At 38.1% G+C, this 22,038-nt stretch overlaps 1 protein-coding gene and 1 long non-coding RNA gene across 2 annotated transcripts; both read right to left on the reverse strand.

Annotated features, from left to right (window-relative positions):
• Positions 1–3,382: 3,382 nt before the first annotated feature.
• On the reverse strand, positions 3,383–6,366 carry LOC145428954 (uncharacterized). The gene is made up of 2 exons (XR_013909311.1): positions 5,252–6,366; positions 3,383–5,135 (listed from the first exon to the last, which is right to left on the reverse strand). It is a non-coding gene; the product is annotated as an uncharacterized LOC145428954 (long non-coding RNA).
• Positions 6,367–6,973: 607 nt separating this feature from the next.
• On the reverse strand, positions 6,974–13,826 carry LOC145428775 (uncharacterized). The gene is made up of 5 exons (XM_080301515.1): positions 13,142–13,826; positions 11,604–11,734; positions 11,303–11,450; positions 7,426–9,562; positions 6,974–7,103 (listed from the first exon to the last, which is right to left on the reverse strand). The coding sequence occupies exons 1-5, from the start codon at positions 13,824–13,826 to the stop codon at positions 7,079–7,081; spliced, it is 3,126 nt and encodes a 1,041-aa protein (XP_080157641.1). The 3' UTR covers positions 6,974–7,078.
• Between the last annotated feature and the right edge of the window lie 8,212 nt (positions 13,827–22,038).

Consider the following 22,038-nt stretch of genomic DNA (forward strand, 5'->3'; position numbering starts at 1 on the left):
CTGAACTGCTAAAAGCTGAAGGTTACACAGAAGAAGAAGTTGGAAAAAAGCTGAAAATGTTTTAATTGTAAATTAGAAAAACCTAAGAAATGAGAAAAGAACATTTAGAGTCAGAAAACATCTGAAAGAATATTAAAAGGTCATATTCTTTGAATCACTGAATGATTAAAATGTGATCCCTCCACTTGGACCCACACAGTTTAAAAAGTTGACATCTCTGAGCTTTGAAAGACAAGATGTTGGAAAAAGAACAACGATGGCGACGTTTTGAGGGTAAAATGATGGCTTTAACACTGTGGACACAGCAGCAGTTGAAAGAGAAGTGCTTAAGATGAATTTTGGCAGAGTGGCAGAGAGAGCTCGTTAAGCAGGCAGGTGTGAGCCTGGTTGCTATAGTGACCGCACCCAATGGCTCCATACACACGCACACAGACATGCACCTCACTTTTGCTGCTTAAAATGAACAGAAAAGTCAGGCCGAAACAAATCGTTCCCAAATGAAAAGTAAAAGTCGTATTGACAAAATTCTTTCACCGTGAGCGACAGCAATGTCTAGTCTACCAAATTCTCAGTTTTCATGTCTGTGGAGTTTATTATATGGACGTGGTGACAGTGGAAAGACACCATGCTCTTCTGATTTTCAAACGAACCTTCTGAGCCATTTTAACATTAGAGTCTATGGAACAGTTGGAGGGAGGAGGCTGTGCATTGGTGACATTTACGAAAGAACCATAACACCTAGGACAATAGTAAACACATTGGATGAAAGAGGACAGTGATGGCTACGTTTTGAGGGTAAAATCATACCTGTAGAGCAAACGCTGCGGACACAGCAGCAGTTTTAAAAAAGATTTTAAGATTAATTTTTTTGCTCCTCTCACTCTAGCAGTTGAGCTGCCTCACTCTAGCCCCAACATTCCGTCCCATACACACCCATTATAAACTCTGAAACGGGTGAAAAAACATCATGAAACTTAAACTGGAACTGAAGAAAAAGTATAATAGATATTGAAAAGATAAATACAAGTTCAATAGTTGAATGTCTTGTCTTCGTTTTAAAGTTTGAATGGTGGCTCTATGTCAATGTATGTGGAAGTAGTAAGAGTTTAAAAATGAGTAAGTTGAATGAGAATTTGAAGGGTCTCCCCATTGAAATACATGGGAAATTTTTGTTGAATAAAGTTGAATAAAATTAAAAATATAAATGTTAAAAATGAGAAAAATACAAGCAACAGTGTCCAAAAGAATAGGAATCTAACGGTGTTTGAATGGTTTTTCTAAGTTGAATGGTTTTGAAGGAGTAGGCTTTCAAAAAACGTACGGAATAGATAATAATAATAAAATGGAATAATAAAGATTAGAAGAACAATACTGTGAATGCTTTTCAAGCATTCACACTAATAAAGATTAGAAGAACAATACTGTGAATGCTTTTCAAGCATTCACACTAATAATAAAGATTAGAATAACAATACTGTGAATGCTTTTCAAGCATTCACACTAATAATAATAAAGATTAGAATAACAATACTGTGAATGCTTTTCAAGCATTCACACTAACTAGAAAGTGCATTTTCTGAAGAAACTGCAGTGTGAATGCTTGAATCTGAATGTATGTACTGAAATGAATTAATTACTGAATTTTGAGTTAAAAATATTGAATGAGATTAAAAAAAAAAAACTAAAAAAAAAAGAATTTAACCTGAAAACAAAGGTGCTGAACTGCTAAAAGCTGAAGGTTACACAGAAGAAGGAGTTGGAAAAAAACTGAAAATGTTTTAAATGTAAATTAGAAAAACCTAAGAAATGAGAAAAGAACATTTAGAGTCAGAAAACATCTGAATGAATATTAAAAGTTCATATTCTTTGAATCACTGAATGACTCAAATGTGATCCCTCCACTTTGATCCACACAGTTTAAAAAATTTAAAAGTGTGACCTTTAAAAGACACGGTGTTGGAAAGAGAACAACGATGGTGACGTTTTGAGGGTAAAATGATGGCTTTAACACTGTGGACACAGCAGCAGTTGAAAGAGAAGTGTTTAAGATGAATCTTGGCAGAGTGGCAGGCAGAGCTCGTTAAGCAGGCAGGTGTGAGCCTGGTTGCTATAGTGACCGCACCCAATGGCTCCATACACACGACACAGACATGCACCTCACTTTTGCTGCTTAAAATGAACAGAAAAGTCAGGCCGAAACAAATCGTTCCCATATGAAAAGTACAAGTCGTATTGACGAAATTCTTTCACCGTGAGCGACAGCAGCTTCTAGTCTACTGAATTCTCAGTTTTCATGCCTGTGGAGTTTATTATATGGACGTGGTGACAGTGTAAAGACACCATGCTCTTCTGATTTTCAAACGAACCTTCTGAGCCATTTTAACATTAGAGTCTATGGAAGAGTTGGAGGGAGGAGGCTGTGCATTGGTGACATTTATGAAAGAACCATAACACCTAGTACAATAGTAAACACATTGGATGAAAGAGGACAGCCATGGCTACGTTTTGAGGGTAAAATCATACCTGTAGAGCAAACGCTGCGGACACAGCAGCAGTTTTAAAAAAGATTTTAAGATTAATTTTTTTGCTCCTCTCACTCTAGCAGTTGAGCTGTCTCACTCTAGCCCCAACATTCCGTCCCATACACACCCATTATAAACTCTGAAACGGGTGAAAAAACATCATGAAACTTAAACTGGAACTGAAGAAAAAGTATAATAGATATTGAAAAGATAAATACAAGTTGAATAGTTGAATGTCTTGTCTTCGTTTTAAAGTTTGAATGGTGGCTCTATGTCAATGTATGTGGAAGCAGTAAGAGTTTAAAAATGAGTAAGTTGAATGAGGATTTGAAGGGTCTCCCCATTGAAATACATTATAAATTTTTGTTGAATAAAGTTGAATAAAATTAAAAATATAAATGTTAAAAATATGAAAAATAGAAGCAGTGTTGTCCAAAAGAATAGGAATCTAACGGTGTTTGAATGGTTTTTCTAAGTTGAACGGTTTTGAAGTTATAGGATTACAAAAAACGTACGGAATACAGAATAAAATATAACTAGAAAGTGCATTTTCTGAAGAAACTGCAGTGTGAATGCTTGAATCTGAATGTATGCACTGAAATGAATTAATTGCTGAATGTTAAGTTAAAAATTCTGAATGAGCTGGAAAATACAGAAATTTTCACCTGAAAACAAAAGTGCAGAACTTTTGAAAGCTGATGTTCACACAGAAGAAGTTGGAAAAAAGCTAAACATGTTTAAAATGTAAATAATAAAAAGATGAGTAATGACAAAAGAAAATTTAGAGTCAGAAAACCTCTGAATGAATATTAAAAGTTCAAATTCTTCTAATTGAAATGAACTTAAAAGATGAACAAAAATTCTGGAGAAAATACAAACTTTAATATACAGCATAATGTTTTTCAGACATATACACATGTGTATATCATGTTTAATAGTATTACATACATCAATTTGTTTTGTATGTCATAGAAAATAACATAAAAATCTTAAGTCATATTTTACAGCTTCTTTCTGAAAAGGACTAGTAGAATAAATAAAAATAACTAAATTAAATAAGTAAATAAAAATAATAAGCAAGATATGAAATACATGAAAATTCAACTTTTAAAACCACAATCCTGAACCTTTAAATTGTGTTGGTTTCTTAGAACATGGCTGAACAGCTGTTTCTATCGGTCTACTTAATCTGTCTACACATCTTTTTATTACTCATTCTTCTTTATGTTTTAATGTAAACAGAGTCCACACAGTGGTAAAAGAGAACTGTATAGAGATTTGTGAGTAAAGTCAAATGAAAGCGTAAGGTGGTGACACAGTTTAACACATGCAAATAATCAAATAAACACATTAGTCCTTTTGTGAACATGGATAAATAAGTATCAATACAGCATTGTTCAGCCATGCCACTAAATGCTTTTTTACACATTGTTTTAACCTGGGCTCAGACACAAAGTCCCAAAATTAGTTAGTCCCTGACTTTGAGTTGTGGTTATGACTAATTATTATACACAAGGCTTTATCTATCTGAACTCTAAGGACACAAATATGAAAAAAAAAACCTATACTTACCAGCTGATACCCCACACTACACACTAGGTGTGCCATGTGACCTGAAACTTTGGTACAAAATCATCATAATCATTCTGTTAACACTGTTTTTTAACGCTGTTTGTGTTGCTGTTCAGCAGTTTAAAATGTTTTAGATTGGATTACATGGAATGAATTTGAATTTTCTTGGGGGGTTTTGTGTGTGTTTTGTTCTTAGCAGATTTTTTCTTCCATACTGTTGAATTCCAGTTACCACATTTCTGGTCATATGACATCCCGAGTGCCCACTTAAAAAAAATCCCCACAGTTAATTCAACATTAGAACAAAATAAAAATATCCATCCATCCATCCATCCATTCGCTTCCGCTTATCCTTTCCAGGGTCGCGGGGGGCGCTGGAGCCTATCCCAGCTGTCATAGGGCGAAAGGCGGGGTACACCCTGGACAGGTCGCCAGTCTGTCACAGGGCCAACACACAGGGACAGACAACCATTCACACTCACATTCACTCGCACATTCACACCTAGTGACAATTTGGATTAATCAATTAACCTATCCCCACAAATAAAAAAATAAAAATATGTTAAAGAAAAAAAGGTTTGCTCTGTGATGAAATACTAAATAAGCATACATTGTACAGAGCACTAACAATGACAACAATCCTTTAGCCTGTTGATCAGAGAGAGGCAGTCATTATGTCCATTTAAAACCTGTAATCACAGAGCACATCGTTTCTGTGAAACTATAAAGTCCCATATGATCCTCATCATGTCCAGTGACTTCAGAGTGGATCCTCCCTGTCATCCGGCCAGTGTTTGATGTGTGGCAAGCAGCACAGAAGCAGGATAGCTGAGGACTTTAAAAGAAGAGCAGAAAACAGGAATATGTAGTTGTAAATGTAAATATCAGTGATACTTGTCTTGTCAAAGGGAATAAAATAATGAAAATGTTAACTTACACACTCATTTAGGGAGGATCTTGACACTGCACAGAGGAGGCACAGTCAGTCTGACAATGATGGTGATCTCCAGGGATGTTTTCCTGCAGCAACATTCCTGCCAACTGGCCATATGATCCAGAGTAGTGGGTTTGTAATGAACAGAAAGGTGTATATGTTAGGTAGTGTGCACTCAGAGCTGGTCCTAAGAAACAAACACATCCTGTAATAAACTGAATACCTGTAGTAGTGCTGCTGCAAATATGAAGCCCTTCTATCATGAGTGGTTTCAAAGAAGGTGTTTTGGAGGCTCAGTCACAGAAACTGTGCCGTCTGTTCAGTCCTGAGTGTCTCAGCTCTGAAGGGGATGGATCACAGAGGGAAACACCTGAGTACAGACATTACAATACACTCTAACACTCCTAAGGTCAAGTGAAAACACAATTTAAACACTTTACAAAGAATGAATACATGTTTTCATGGAAATTATGTCATTAACCCTTTTTGTTGTGAGTAAATCTCACCGGCTGCTTGTGGGACAAGCTAGAAGGAGGACTTATCACAGAATCTCTCCTGTGCTCCAGATGTGAAGTCTCACGCTCTGATCGTATGGCGATGAAGATGGTGATGATGAAGTTTCTCTGATCTGTGGCATTACAGTTTCTGGCTGCTATGTGCTTCACATTGTTGGATTTTACATGTGAAGCTTGGAGAAGACACAGGAGGACTGTGTCTTGCTTAAAAAAAAAAAAAAGAAAAAAAAAGGAAACCTAACAGGAAAGGAAACCCCCCCCCCCCCTCAACTCCCACCGTACCCTCCCCCCCCCCTCCCACTCAACTCCCCAACCTCACACCATCCAATGTCTATACAAATGTAGGGTATCAGCTGGTAACAGAAAGCAAGTGTAACATATGCACTACATATGTAACACTGCTGAAACATTTCTGGCCAGAAATGTGCAGTTATCAACCCAGACCCACCCTGATGATTGCACTGGCCAGAAACATGATAAAAGCTCATAAAAATTTATGTTTCATAGTAAAATTGGTCCAAAAATATAATCGTATACTTTTGAAAAAGTTTAAAGTTTATAACAAACCAAAATAATAACATTTTTGTAAATAGTATTTCAAAATAGAGGCACACATAAAGTGGCTTAACTGTCATTATTGCTGTAATTAGGTTTGTTTGTTTGTTTGTTTTTTTAAAAAGCAACCTTTAGTCATTATTGTTCTCTCAGAAACAATGAAGAAGCTGTTGAACATTTATGTGTTGTGTAGGCAATCCTCTGGTCCACCCTCCCTCCCTCCCAGCCACAGTGAGACTGGGGCAGCCTGGCAGGATGTTGAAGCCTGGCTGCGGAGAGGATATGCCTACACTATTCATTTTAAACTGCTATATTTGATTTTTCTGACATTTATAGGTTACTGTTAGTGAATTTTAGATTTTCTGTAATAAATAAAATTGTCATCTTTTACTGATATCATTACTTAATTCATGTAATTGTATTTTATGTAAACAATTCAAACATTATACTGCAATGCAGGGCGTCAACTTTTAAATATCGCTCTACTTTATGTCTGTGAAGGTTCTCAGTCATCCAGGTCATCGTAGTCAAAGGAGCTTGCAAAGAAAAGCGTCTGGACTTCTTTCTGGAGTTCAAGCATCGCTCTACTTTCTTAAGTCATTCAAAAATATAGATATTACTTACTGTATTCAAAGATCTAGATCATGAATCATCACAGGACAATACACAGTATACTGGGTCATGGTAACTATGGTATGTCTTCATGACTCCAGAATGGAGACATCGAACTGACTGAGAAATGAAAATTAGGTCAAGCAGTGTGTTCTTCTCTGTGGTAGGGGCAGTGATGACCTGTGCGTATCCCCTAGACTCAAACAGCTCCAGGATTGGTTTGTTTGCACTGGATAAAACATTCTCATTAAAATCACCACAAACTATGATGGGATGACAGTCCATGATCTCCAATGAGTCTAATAGGCTTACCAGGTTTTTCAGGAATGGCCTCAGAGTGTAGTCTGGAGGTCTGTATACAACTGCAATCAGAGCACTGACTGGTGCTTCAACCTTTAAAGCCAGAAATTCAAGGTCAGTTACATTATGGATGTACTGTTTTTCATGCACTTGAATGTCACTTTTCACATAAACAGCAACTCCACCACCACTTCTGTTTGCCATCTGGGGAAAGTTTGTGTAGGACAGGTGTCTGTTGCGTTTGAACAAATTGTAATTTTCCAAGTGGAGACTCTCTGCGACAAAAGAGCCCCGCAGGTGTGTTTCTGTTAGGCACAAAACATCTGCTAGACACAATTCATGGTGACTTTTGATGTCATTAATGTGAGCTGGCAGTCCCTCTGTATTATGATGAACAATGGTGAAAACCTCTGACCTGCTCAGTGTTTGCCTCACGTGTAGAAGAGGCATCATGTCATCAAGGTTGGCTTGTCTCATGTTCTCAAGCGCTGCAGTGATTTCTGGGTTGGTGAATATTTTTTTCTCCTCCATATCAAGAAGATACAGTCCACTGAGAGACGTCACTCTACTGACAGCTACGTAGGCCATGCCGGGCTCAAAAATGCTCTTAAGAGAGACAACAGCTGATGTAGTTGTCATACCCTGTACCTTATGTATTGTACATGCAAAGGCCAGCTTCACTGGGAACTGTCTTCGTACCACTCCTTTCTGCTTCAGATTCTCCTCTGCTCTCTCAATGTACACCATGTCGTCTGCTGGTGTGCGGTTATTCTTTCCAGATGTCTCATTATCCATTTTAAGTCCAAGCTTGATGATGTGTTGGTCGTTTTCAGAGTGAACTACTCTAAGTAGTATTCCAAAAGCTCCATTAACCAAACCATTTTGTATGTCAATGTTTCTGGTGAGCATGACACGAGCTCCTTCTGCAACTTTCAGTGTGTCTGGTAACTCGTTTTTACCTCCTTTCAATGGTCTGTCTTGAAGTGCCATTCTGCCAGTTCTAGGATCTTTTCTATAATCATCTGCATGGATGTCAATGATATGAGTGTGGAGCAGAGCCAGTGTTGCAGAGTTGTGTGCATCCACTTCTTTATTAGTTGCAAAAATGTGCAACGCATCAGTTGGACAAAGGGCTGGTTCAGTTATGGCCTGTGACAACAAATTTCTATCTGCTTCGCAAAGCTCATCCAACTTTCCTTTCACACGAATTCTGTTCAGCATCTCTGCAAAGACAACATCATCTTTCTGACGCATAATCTCAGTCAGAGTGATCATCTGAAAATGCTCCCGCCACAGGTCGATCTCAGACGGGTCGTGCACACAGAGAGGTTTAGACTGTCGCACTGGGGGTAGCTGATAGAAGTCTCCGACAGCAATGACTGACATGCCTCCAAAGGGTCTCCGAGTCCCTTTGATCTGTTTGAGTCTTGCATCTACATATGCAAAGAGATGTCTTGACACCATAGACACTTCGTCAATGACGATTATTTCAGCATTCAAAAGTTCTGATCTGACTTCATCCAGCTGATTGCCAAGTCCCTGAATGGGAGGTTTTAAGCTTCTAGGCAGCTTGAGAAGAGAATGCAGTGTTGTTCCAGAAATGTTAAATGCTGCAGTCCCAGTGAAAGCAGTTAACAGGACAGTGGGTTTTGATATGTCAACGTCGTCTGCATATCTGGGCACTTTGCTCAGTATCTTAGATGCTTCTGAGTAGATGCATTTGATAAGATGTGATTTTCCTGTTCCAGCACCACCATTAATATAAAAGAAAAACTGCTCTGGATTTAGAGCACAGACTCTTTTAATGCACCAGTCTCTAACTGCATAAAATATGCAGGCTTGCTTCTTGTTCAGATTCTGAAACATCTGACGTAACAATGTGGGATCAATAGCAGGGGGTTCCCTGATGGCTCTGACTTCTGTTGAAGCATCAGCCTGACGGCTGTAGTCGGGCACATCTTCCTGTTCATTTTCATTGTCTCGCTCTCTTTCTTGTTCGACAAGTGGCAACCTTACGAGATCTGATTCAGGTGCCAGATTACACCATTTGTCAGTCACACCTCTGTTCTGCTCATATTCCTCAACAGCGCTCTCGATCTCCTCACTGTTTTTCTCATATTTTTCTCTGTTTCTTTTGACAATGTGTTGCACGTACTCAAGATGGTCAGTACCTGGTAGCTGTACACAGCCAGCACCATAGAAAGCCTGATAGGATGGCAATGATGGTGTTTTCAGTTCGTGGTCTGAACGATGAGGAAGGTACAGTTTAAGCAGTCTTCCGTAATATTGCTCTGGATGTTTTTCTTGTGAGCAGCGGTGAAATCTGATGATAGCAGGCTTATTGTTTTTGCGCCTTTGCACAAACCCCATCTCATTGAGAAGGGGCAAAACATCTTTACCTTTTTTCTGTTGGCCATAGACAATCCTGCAAGTAGCAGCAAAGTCTGCCATGCACATCTCCTCATACTCTGGTGTTTCAGGTCTGGCTTTGTATTTGTCATTCAAAGATGTCATCCAAACATTGGAAGACTCAGGTGTTGTGTTGTCCAGAACTGACAGGGGACGACTCATTTTCACAGGATTATCATCAGTTGGAATGAATATTACAGCACGTGAGCATTGCTTCATGTGAAGACCACATGCACGAGCAACACACTCCTGTGCACTGATCTCTCGCTTCTTTGAATATGCCTGCATGACGGCTCTCATTTCATCGCACTCATTTACACTGTCCTTATGGGAGTTCTCAATGACAGTTTTCAGGTACTCAGATAGCCCGCCCTCTTTTTTTGATATATATTTCATTAAATAATTTGCAGCACCAAAAGCATCTAAAACAAAGCTTATGTCGATATTACTGTTCCAGGCTTCAAGCAGATGTGGATTATAGCCGTTTATCCAAGAGTCTTTTGGATCACGCTTTAGTATGATCGTACTCCTCATGTTCATTTTATTCAGGTATCTCTCATATTCTGCATGTGTCAACTTGCATCTTTCCAAGAGCTGCTCTAAACTCATGGAAGCAGTTTCAGGTTCATTCAGCAGCTGGTTCAGTGGTCTGAGCTTGTTCTTTGCCGTTTCTACTTCCAGTGCATCATCCTCACTGGGTCTTGTGATCATTGTCTCATTGCAGGGTGGTTTGGGAAAACCAAAACGGCACCCGGAGCTTAAACTCCTAAAGCACGTCTTTGTGTGGTTCTTACTGTGTTTTTGCACTTCTGTTACTTTTTTGTACAGTTCAGGTTGTTTATGTGGATCAGGCAGCTGAGCTGTGATGTATTTGTTTATAAAATCAACAACAGTTTGCTCATCATCCTCCTCAAACACAGGAGCACCTTCTACCCACAGGAGGCAGTGTATGTGTGGGCTTCCTCTGTGCTGAAACTCAACTCTGTAAAAGTAGTCAATGACTTTGCCAAGTGGCTCTGCGGGAGATAAGAGTAAATCTCTGAATAATGCTTCAACTCTCTTGTCAAACATGCGCATTGTTGTGACAGGATTGCTTCTCAGGATGTCACACTTTGCTGACCAGTCGAGTCCTTCAAAATTCACTTGTTCACCTTGCTGCCTTGTTATTGCCTCGATCACTTCAGGCCAGCGCATTTCAGCAGCTGAAAATGTGCAAAAGAACGTGGGAGTTCCCAACTGTCTGATCATGGCAAAAAGATCTCTTGTTGTTTTCTCCCAATAGGCTGGGGTTCCTCTCAGAGGCTGCATGAATCTCACTGCATCTTTATTTCGCACCAGTTTCTCCACCTCATGTTTATCTTGTAACATGCCTGAGGTTATTTTTCTACCATCTCTGGTCAGAGGCTTTGCCTTCCTTAACTGTACTGTCATGCTGGATGTAGCCAAGTGTATTTCAGTCACAAACTGTGCAAAGAATAAATAGTTTGTGTCTTTGGCAAAACGATCATCAATGCAGAAAAGTCTTGATTTGAAATACCCACTGGGGGATACTTTGATCAGCCTTCTTTCATCAAGTGTGTTTTGGCCTGTAGGAAACTGCACAGGGAAGGCCATGGCCTCCAGTTTAGGTGTTTTGAAAAAACTTATTGGATTGTTTCTCTCTGCAGGAGCAACAGAGTAGATTCCTTCACTGAAACATAATATCTCCTCAGCCACATCAGGGGGCTGCAAACAGGACTCGAGTGCAAAACCACCATTAGTCAGTCCATCTGCTTGCTCTGAATCATCTCTCATCTGTTCATGCGATTGTTCACCATCACAGGGTAACATGTCAATGTCCTGTTCATTTATATTTTGTGCTTCACTCAGTGCATTTTTCTCACAGCTGTCAATTTCCATTAAATCAGCCTCATCATAATCGTCCTCATTCATGTTTTCATCATCATCATCCTCATCATCTTCATCAGGAAGAGTTGGATCACACAGCTCAGCATCATCTCTGATGCTCACATCCTTATACTGTGGATGAATCTGCTTGAGTTTATGCAGTGCTTGCACAAGTTTAGACCAGCTTACAGTCTGAAACAGCTGATGACCTTTGTAAGACAAGCGTCTCTTCAATTTTACTCTGATCACCTGAGAATTAATTCTCAATCGAGGTAGTGTTTCAACAGTTTCCTGTACCTCTGATGGGACACAGACCACATTTCCTCTAATTGCTCTTTGTCTGCCTTTGGGAAGAGGAATGATCTTGGCAAATGGTATGCACTTGGCTATGAGATGTCTCTCCAGTATGTTGAGATCAGAAAGTTCAGCTGGAATATCAGCAAGATCCAACTTATTGGCAACAGCAAGTGCTGGCATGGATCCATTTTTAAGATGATCGTGGCAGGTGTGACATATCCACTCTCTCTTTCTCTCATCAGGCACTTTGCACTGCTCATTTCTGCAGTTTTCATCACAAACATGAACAAACTTTCCTGTCAAACATGTTGCAACTACATGTGGGTTTTTGACATACTTTGACCTTGTGCAGGGTCGCACTTGGTTTGGAAATGAAGCCTTGAAGCATACAGTACATGGGTATGATGGTCCAGCTTTGATTTGTGATTTGAACACAGATATGGCCTCGTTGATCACACTGTTGTCACTCTCTTGGGTTTGTCTGTTCACCCATCTGTATTTCCTTTTTATTTTCATTGCACATCTCATGTTGTGCATAATCCTGAATGCAAGATTACTTTGATACCTGTCTCGCATTAGTTGTTTCATTAGTTGTCTGTGTCTTACTCTGAATGCATTGTCACGTGCATAACGCTGAGTCACTCGAGATCTCTGTCTCTCTCTGAATTCAGGGTTTTCTTGATACCTTTTAGTGATATAGTTTTTTTGTTTTTGTCTAAATTCAGCATTGTCACAGTAGCGTCTTTTAATATATTGTTGTTGTTTCTTTCTGAATTCATCGTTCTCACAGTAGCGTCTTTTAATATATTGTTGTTGTTTCTTTCTGAATTCATCGTTCTCACAGTAGCGTCTTTTAATATATTGTTGTTGTTTCTTTCTAACTGTAGCATTCTCAGAAAAACGTTTTTTAACATATTGTTTTTGTTTCTTTCTGAATTCATCATTTTCACAGTAACGTCTTCTAATATATTGCTGTTGTTTCTGTCTGAATTCATCATTTTCACAGTAACGTCTTCTAATATATTGCTGTTGTTTCTGTCTGAATTCATCATTTTCACAGTAACGTCTTCTAATATATTGCTGTTGTTTCTGTCTGAATTCATCATTTTCACAGTAACGTCTTTTCATATACTGTTGTTGTTTTTGTCTAACTTCAGGATTGTTTTTATATGTCTCGCTTGTGCAAGATTTTTTCTTTTCTTTGTAATCTTTATTTGAAGCATACTTTTGTTGTTCTTTCCTTTTTTGGTTTTCTTTTCTCTGATTTCTGGGTTTCTCTGATGCCATTAATCTTCTTTTCATTTTGTTCCTTTGTTGTTTATTAACTTTTTTCAGTTTTTGTAAAACTATATCAGAAAGGTCACAGGCAGCAACATTTGTTATGGCAGCATTTGATTGACATGAAAAAGCATCACTTGATGGAAGGAAACTTAATTCACTGCATAGTTCTTCAGTTGGTATATTAGGAGGTTCATTCTGATCTTCATATGATGTGAACTGAGTCATGTGGACTTCTTTTTGTTTCACCAGTGGCGTACAAATGGACATTTGACAAAAGATATTTTCAGTCGGATCAGTGGTTGTGTTTCTCCTTGGAGTAGAGGAGTTTGCTTCATCAACAGTTGTATCAGAGTGAGTAGGTGCCATAGCAGTGGCAGCTGTTGGTCTGCAGACTGTGTCTGTGATAGTATCACTCAGGTTGACTGTGCTCATACTGTAGAACTGCACAGGCTTCAGTTCATAGTTACAAGAGGGTGATATCTCCATCATTTCATAAGAATCTTGGATCCTCTTAATCATGTCACTGAGGAGTGTGAATTTCAGCATCACTGCTGTACCACGATTACGTGACTGTAGTAATAGAGGAAGACCACTGGGTGTTCTGGAGTGTGGATCAAAGAAACCATATTTGCCTGATGTGGATCTGAACACTGCGATACACAATCCACTCATAATCAATAAGGCATACTGCACATCTGACAACAGGCAGCTCAGTCCTGCTTCTAAGCTGAGAAAGGTATCTACTGCTTCCTCTGGAGGTTCTTCAAATGTCCCATACCGGGAAGGCTGTGTCATGTCGACATCATACATAGACCAGCGAGCATCAACTTTGTCTGGCAGCTCATCGGTTGCCAAATGAATATTTTTAGGAAATCTTTTCTTGGCCTCTTTGTACATCACATCACCTTTATCCAAGACCAGATTAAGGTCAGCTGTAGTCATGTTTTCATTCTCATGAAGGAATGCAAGAAATGTGAGTGAGTTGCATGTGCACTGCTTGTTTCTGGAGTCTCCATATTTAGGATGTGCCTGGCTGCGAGATGCACAGACAAGTGTAATAGAGGGCTGGTTTTCAAGGTTCACTCTTTCTGCATGAGATGGTCCTGCCACATCACTGTGACAGCCTCTTTTCAAAAAGTCAGCATAACCCACCTGTGGGGCACTTGACACCTCATGTTGTTCATTAACTTTATGCTGCAGTCCACTCTTTACAGCATCAGCATAAGATACCTGTTGTACATGTGCAGGAACATGTTGACCTGCCTGTTTGACACTGTCAGAATTGGTCTTTGTAGACACACTGTCTTCTGCAGAGCTCTGAGGAAAATCAAACTCAGCTTGTTCACATGTTGGTACTTTGTGAAACTCATGAAACTTTTTCCAGCGTTGTTTTGCAGCTTGTGACTTTTTCTGCTTCCTTGGCATTTTCACACACCTGCAAGTGTTTCTTAGTCTTTAGAAAATATGTTCACAAGATAAGAGTGGCACACACCAGGAGATGTTGTCTTTGTTTTTATATTTCAGTTTTTATTTGTCTTAAACAGTTGTCTTTCGTTTGACAGTTTGTTCTTCAGTTGAGAGAATATTATGCACTCTCTTTATTGGCTTGGCATTTTTCAGCAGCAAGCCAAGAGTGAAAAACAGGTAGAGAGAAAATTTAGAAGAGAGAACAGGCAGAGCAGGAGAGACACGGCTGGGAAATCACAATCAAACCGTGAATTAGTTTTCTTTGTTTGTTCAGTTTGTTCTCAGGTAGAGGCAATATATGCACTCTTTATTGCTTTAATGGCTTGGCGTTTTTCAGCAGCAAGCCAAGAGTGAAAAACAGGTAGAGAGAAAATTTAGCAGTGAGAACAGGCAGAGCAGGAGAGACACGGCTTTAAATCAAACCGCAGATTTTTCTTTGTTTGTTCAGTTTGTTCATAGGTTGAGGCAAAATATGCACTCTTTATTGCTTTGTTGGCTTGGCGTTTTTCAGCAGCAAGCCAAGAGTGAAAAACAGGTAGAGAGAAAATTTAGCAGAGAGAACAGACAGAGCAGGAGAGACACGGCTTTAAATCAAACCGCAATAAGATTCTTGGTTTGGCAAAATTTCTCACAAACCACAGAGTGAAATACAGATGGAAAGAAGGCAGAGACAACAGGTGGAGCAGGACAGAGGATAGAGGGGTTGGGGGGTTGGGATGTGAGAGAGAAGACTGGAGATCTGGTCCTTGTTCTTCTTCTGCACACTGTGAACAAAAAACAAGAAAAAAATTATTTTATTAAAATTATATCACATGGTAATTGTATGAACTAATTGTGACTACTGAAAAAGGACAAAACAAATATTCAAGCTAAACTGTTGTCGGCTGCCATGTGCAAAAAGTTGCATAATTGGGCACTTTTTAAAAGAATAAATATTTAATTAAATTCAGCAATAATATTTTTAAATACAAATATGATTGAGTGAATCATTAATTAATCACATGTAGTGTGACTACAAAAATGTACGAAAAAAATATTTTAGCCCAATTGTTAAGCTGCACTTATGTGTATTTATTATAAAATTGTGTTTAAAAGGTCTACCACAAAGTTTGAACCCATCACTTTACATCTTATATTAGTCAGATTATTTTATTATTTTGGTCTACTTCTCTTACAGTATGTGCACACCTACCAGGCAAAGCACAGTGTCAGTCAGGTTCCTGAAAGTGTAACACGAGAAATAATACGTTAGTTGTCTGTACAGTGTTATCAGACTAACAGAAATACAAAGCCCACACGACATGATACACTGAACTTATAGTCAGCAGGGTAATTATAGAGTAATATAGCACACCAACTGATACAGCAGCCATTTTACAATTCAAACTAATTAACTGAAGTATTGCCACTTATGTAAGGCTACTGTTAGACTGTTACTAGCCTTAGCATTGCTGCTAGCGCTAGCATTCCGGCTAGCATTAGCACTTCAGTTAGTGTTAGCAATGCAGCTAGCGTTAGCATTGCAGCTAGCGTTAGCAATGCTACTAACGCTAGCACTCTTACTGTTAAAACTGAGCCACAATGGCAATAATAAAGCTCATTTCTTACTTTTGTCTCACTGACCGGCAAGAAATATCACAGGAATATTATTTTTGTCAGTTAACAAGTGCTAAGGCTAGTGTTAGCACTATAGCTAGCGTTAGCATTGTTGCTAGCATTAGCATTGTTGCTAGCATTAGCATCGAAGCTAGCGTTAGCACTGCTGCTAACAGCAAAACATCATAAACGTATATAAATGATAGCGAAGGTTATTCTTTTTTCTTTCTTCTTTGAATTCTTTTTAACTCTGTTGGACTTGATATGTGAGTTTAAATGTCAAACGTGTATTTTTTCCATCATAAAAATAAAACACTGCAGTACTGAGTGTACTGTACTTACCACAGCAGAGAGCGAAGCGGAATGACGACAGTTGGTCCAGTGATAGGTTAAAAACAGATGAGGCGTTCAGGTGGTGCTTGGAAATTTGACCATCAGTTTGAACAGCAATAATGAGCATATACATGTCTGTGTGTTGGTCTCTGTGTGTGACAGACATAGAGAGATAGAGGGAAAAAATACACTATACTAGTGTACAAATTGGTACTTTTTGCCCAAGTATAAGCGAATGAGTGACATACAGAAAAACAGGGCAACTGGCATTAAATGAGCAAATAAAAAGTATTAAATCTTGAACTGTTTTGTGGGTTTTATTTTAAGACTACTTTGAGTGTATTCGTGGGGAGATAAACTATACAGACTATAAACAGAAACATTAAATGAGATTAGATTAGTTAAACGTTAGTTAAAAGGTGGGGAAATTAACTACAGACCGATAGATGCTGAGAGCTTTAATTATCCAGTCAGAAAGGATGATTTTGAAGTCATCAACTGACTCCAACTGCCCAGATCTGAAAAACCTTTGTGCCAATCACAATGCTCTACTTAGTTGGCATATACTAACTGGTGACAAACTATTAATCTGTGGCAAAACCCTGTCAAATCTGTCTTATTGTACTATTGAAAAAGTTAATCTTACTACAATCTAACATTTTTAGGTTTAACCTTGGCAGAGTGAGAGAGAGCTCGTTAAGCAGGCAGGTGTGAGCCTGGTTGCTATAGTAACTGCACCCAATGGCTCCATACACACGACACAGACATGCACCTCACTTTTGCTGCTTAAAATGAACAGAAAAGTCAGGCCGAAACAAATTCTTCCCAAATGAAAAGTACATGTCGTGTTGACAAAATTCTTTCACCGTGAGCGACAGCAATGTCTAGTCTACTGAATTCTCAGTTTTCATGTCTGTGGAGTTTATTATATGGACGTGGTGACAGTGGAAAGACACCATGCTCTTCTGATTTTCAAACGAACCTTCTGAGCCATTTTAACATTAGAGTCTATGGAAGAGTTGGAAGGAGGAGGCTGTGCATTGGTGACATTTATGAAAGAACCGTAACACCTAGGACAATAGTAAACACATTGGATGAAAGAGGACAGCGATGGCTACGTTTTGAGGGTAAAATCATACCTGTAGAGCAAACGCTGTGGACACAGCAGCAGTTTTAAAAAAGATTTTAAGATTAATTTTTTTGCTCCTCTCACTCTAGCAGTTGAGCTGTCTCACTCTAGCCCCAACATTCCGTCCCATACACACCCATTATAAACTCTGAAACGGCTGAAAAAACATCATGAAACTTAAACTGGAACTGAAGAAAAAGTATAATAGATATTGAAAAGATAAATACAAGTTGAATAGTTGAATGTCTTGTCTTTGTTTTAAAGTTTGAATGGTGGCTCTATGTCAATGTATGTGGAAGTAGTAAGAGTTTAAAAATGAGTAAGTTGAATGAGAATTTGAAGGGTCTCCCCATTGAAATACATTATAAATTTTTGTTGAATAAAGTTGAATAAAATTAAAAATATAAATGTTAAAAATGAGAAAAATAGAAGCAGTCATGTCCAAAAGAATAGGAATCTAACGGTGTTTGAATGGTTTTTCTAAGTTGAACGGTTTTGAAGTAGTAGGGTTATAAAAAACGTACGGAATAGATAATAATAATAAAATAGAATAATAATAATAAAGATTAGAAGAACAATACTGTGAATGCTTTTCAAGCATTCACACTAATAACTAGAAAGTGCATTTTCTGAAGAAACTGCAGTGTGAATGCTTGAATCTGAATGTATGCACTGAAATGAATTAATTGCTGAATTTTGAGTTAAAAATATTGAATGAGATAAAAAAAAAACAAAAAAAAAAACGAATTTAACCTGAAAACAAAGGTGCTGAACTGCTAAAAGCTGAAGGTTACACAGAAGAAGGAGTTGGAAAAAAACTGAAAATGTTTTAAATGTAAATTAGAAAACCCTAAGAAATGAGAAAAGAACATTTAGAGTCAGAAAACATCTGAATGAATATTAAAAGGTCATATTCTTTGAATCACTGAATGACTAAAATGTGATCCCTCCACTTTGATCCACACAGTTTAAAAAGTTTAAATGCCTGAGCTTTGAAAGATACGGTGTTGGAAAGAGAACAATAATGGCGACAATTTGAGGGTAAAATGATGGCTGTAACACTGTGGACACAGCAGCAGTTGAAAGAGAAGTGTTTAAGATGAATCTTGGTACAGTGGCAGGCAGAGCTCGTTAAGCAGGCAGGTGTGAGCCTGGTTGCTATAGTGACCGCACCCAATGGCTCCATACACACGTACACAGACATGCGCCTCACTTTTGCTGCTTAAAATGAACAGAAAAGTCAGGCCCAAACAAATCGTTCCCAAATGAAAAGTATAGGTCGTATTGACAAAATTCTTTCACCGTGAGTGACAGCAATGTCTAGTCTACTGAATTCTCAGTTTTCATGCCTGTGGAGTTTATTATATGGACGTGGTGACAGTGGAAAGACACCATGCTCTTCTGATTTTCAAACGAACCTTCTGAGCCATTTTAACATTACAGTCTATGGAAGAGTTGGAGGGAGGAGGCTGTGCATTGGTGACATTTATGAAAGAACCATAACACCTAGTACAATAGTAAACACATTGGATGAAAGAGGACAGCCATGGCTACGTTTTGAGGGTAAAATCATACCTGTAGAGCAAACGCTGCGGACACAGCAGCAGTTTTAAAAAAGATTTTAAGATTAATTTTTTTGCTCCTCTCACTCTAGCAGTTGAGCTGTCTCACTCTAGCCCCAACATTCCGTCCCATACACACCCATTATAAACTCTGAAACGGCTGAAAAAACATCATGAAACTTAAACTGGAACTGAAGAAAAAGTATAATAGATATTGAAAAGATAAATACAAGTTGAATAGTTGAATGTCTTGTCTTCGTTTTAAAGTTTGAATGGTGGCTCTATGTCAATGTATGTGGAAGTAGTAAGAGTTTAAAAATGAGTAAGTTGAATGAGGATTTGAAGGGTCTCCCCATTGGAATACATTATAAATTTTTGTTAAATAAAGTTGAATAAAATTAAAAATATAAATGTTAAAAATATGAAAAATAGAAGCAGTGTTGTCCAAAAGAATAGGAATCTAACGGTGTTTGAATGGTTTTTCTAAGTTGAACGGTTTTGAAGTTATAGGATTACAAAAAACGTACGGAATACAGAATAAAATATAATAATAATAATAATAATAAAGATTAGAATAACAATACTGTGAATGCTTTTCAAGCATTCACACTAATAATAATAATAAAGATTAGAAGAACAATACTGTGAATGCTTTTCAAGCATTCACACTAATAAGAAAGATTAGAATAACAATACTGTGAATGCTTTTCAAGCATTCACACTAACTAGAAAGTGCATTTTCTGAAGAAACTGCAGTGTGAATGCTTGAATCTGAATGTATGCACTGAAATGAATTAATTGCTGAATTTTGAGTTAAAAATATTGAATGAGAAAAAAAAAAAACCAAAAAAAAAAACCGAATTTAACCTGAAAACAAAGGTGCTGAACTGCTAAAAGCTGAAGGTTACACAGAAGGAGTTGGAAAAAAACTGAAAATGTTTTAAATGTAAATTAGAAAACCCTAAGAAATGAGAAAAGAACATTTAGAGTCAGAAAACATCTGAATGAATATTAAAAGGTCATATTCTTTGAATCACTGAATGAAGAAAATGTGATCCCTCCACTTTGATCCACACAGTTTAAAAAGTTTAAATGTCTGAGCTTTGAAAGACAAGATGTTGGAAAGAGAACAACGATGGCGACGTTTTGAGGATAAAATGATGGCTGTAACACTGTGGAGACAGCAGCAGTTGAAAGAGAAGTGTTTCAGATGAATCTTGGCAGAGTGAGAGAGAGAGCTCGTTAAGCAGGCAGGTGTGAGCCTGGTTGCTATAGTGACCGCACCCAATGGCTCCATACACACGGACACAGACATGCACCTCACTTTTGCTGCTTAAAATGAACAGAAAAGTCAGGCCGAAACAAATCGTTCCCATATGAAAAGTACAAGTCGTATTGACAAAATTCTTTCACCGTGAGCGACAGCAATGTCTAGTCTACTGAATTCTCAGTTTTCATGCCTGTGGAGTTTATTATATGGACGTGGTGACAGTGGAAAGACACCATGCTCTTCTGATTTTCAAACGAACCTTCTGAGCCATTTTAACATTAGAGTCTATGGAAGAGTTGGAGGGAGGAGGCTGTGCATTGGTGACATTTATGAAAGAACCATAACACCTAGGACAATAGTAAACACATTGGATGAAAGAGGACAGCGATGGCTACGTTTTGAGGGTAAAATGGTGGCTGTAGAGCAAACGCTGTGGACACAGCAGCAGTTTTAAAAAATATTTTAAGATTAATTTTTTTGCTCCTCTCACTCTAGCAGTTGAGCTCTCTCACTCTAGCCCCAACATTCCGTCCCATACACACCCATTATAAACTCTGAAACGGGTGAAAAAACATCATGAAACTTAAACTGGAACTGAAGAAAAAGTATAATAGATATTGAAAAGATAAATACAAGTTGAATAGTTGAATGTCTTGTCTTCGTTTTAAAGTTTGAATGGTGGCTCTATGTCAATATATGTGGAAGTAGTAAGAGTTTAAAAATGAGTAAGTTGAATGAGGATTTGAAGGGTCTCCCAATTGAAATACATTATAAATTTTTGTTGAATAAAGTTGAATAAAATTAAAAATATAAATGTTAAAAATATGAAAAATAGAAGCAGTGTTGTCCAAAAGAATAGGAATCTAACGGTGTTTGAATGGTTTTTCTAAGTTGAACGGTTTTGAAGGAGTAGGCTTTCAAAAAACGTACGGAATAGATAATAATAACTAGAAAGTGCATTTTCTGAAGAAACTGCAGTGTGAATGCTTGAATCTGAATGTATGCACTGAAATGAATTAATTGCTGAATTTTGAGTTAAAAATATTGAATGAGATAAAAAAAAAACAAAAAAAAACGAATTTAACCTGAAAACAAAGGTGCTGAACTGCTAAAAGCTGAAGGTTACACAGAAGAAGGAGTTGGAAAAAAACTGAAAATGTTTTAAATGTAAATTAGAAATCCCTAAGAAATGAGAAAAGAACATTTAGAGTCAGAAAACATCTGAATGAATATTAAAAGGTCATATTCTTTGAATCACTGAATGACTCAAATGTGATCCCTCCACTTTGATCCACACAGTTTAAAAAGTTTAAATGCCTGAGCTTTGAAAGATACGGTGTTGGAAAGAGAACAATAATGGCGACAATTTGAGGGTAAAATGATGGCTGTAACACTGTGGACACAGCAGCAGTTGAAAGAGAAGTGCTTAAGATGAATCTTGGTACAGTGGCAGGCAGAGCTCGTTAAGCAGGCAGGTGTGAGCCTGGTTGCTATAGTGACCGCACCCAATGGCTCCATACACACGTACACAGACATGCGCCTCACTTTTGCTGCTTAAAATGAACAGAAAAGTCAGGCCGAAACAAATCGCTCCCAAATGAAAAGTAAAAGTCGTATTGACAAAATTCTTTCACCGTGAGCGACAGCAATGTCTAGTCTACCTAATTCTCAGTTTTCATGCCTGTGGAGCTTATTATATGGACGTGGTGACAGTGGAAAGACACCATGCTCTTCTGATTTTCAAACGAACCTTCTGAGCCATTTTAACATTAGAGTCTATGGAAGAGTTGGAGGGAG

Source organism: Astatotilapia calliptera, chromosome 5 (assembly GCF_964374335.1).
Source record: "Astatotilapia calliptera chromosome 5, fAstCal68.1, whole genome shotgun sequence".
In the NCBI taxonomy this organism is placed as follows: domain Eukaryota; kingdom Metazoa; phylum Chordata; class Actinopteri; order Cichliformes; family Cichlidae; genus Astatotilapia; species Astatotilapia calliptera.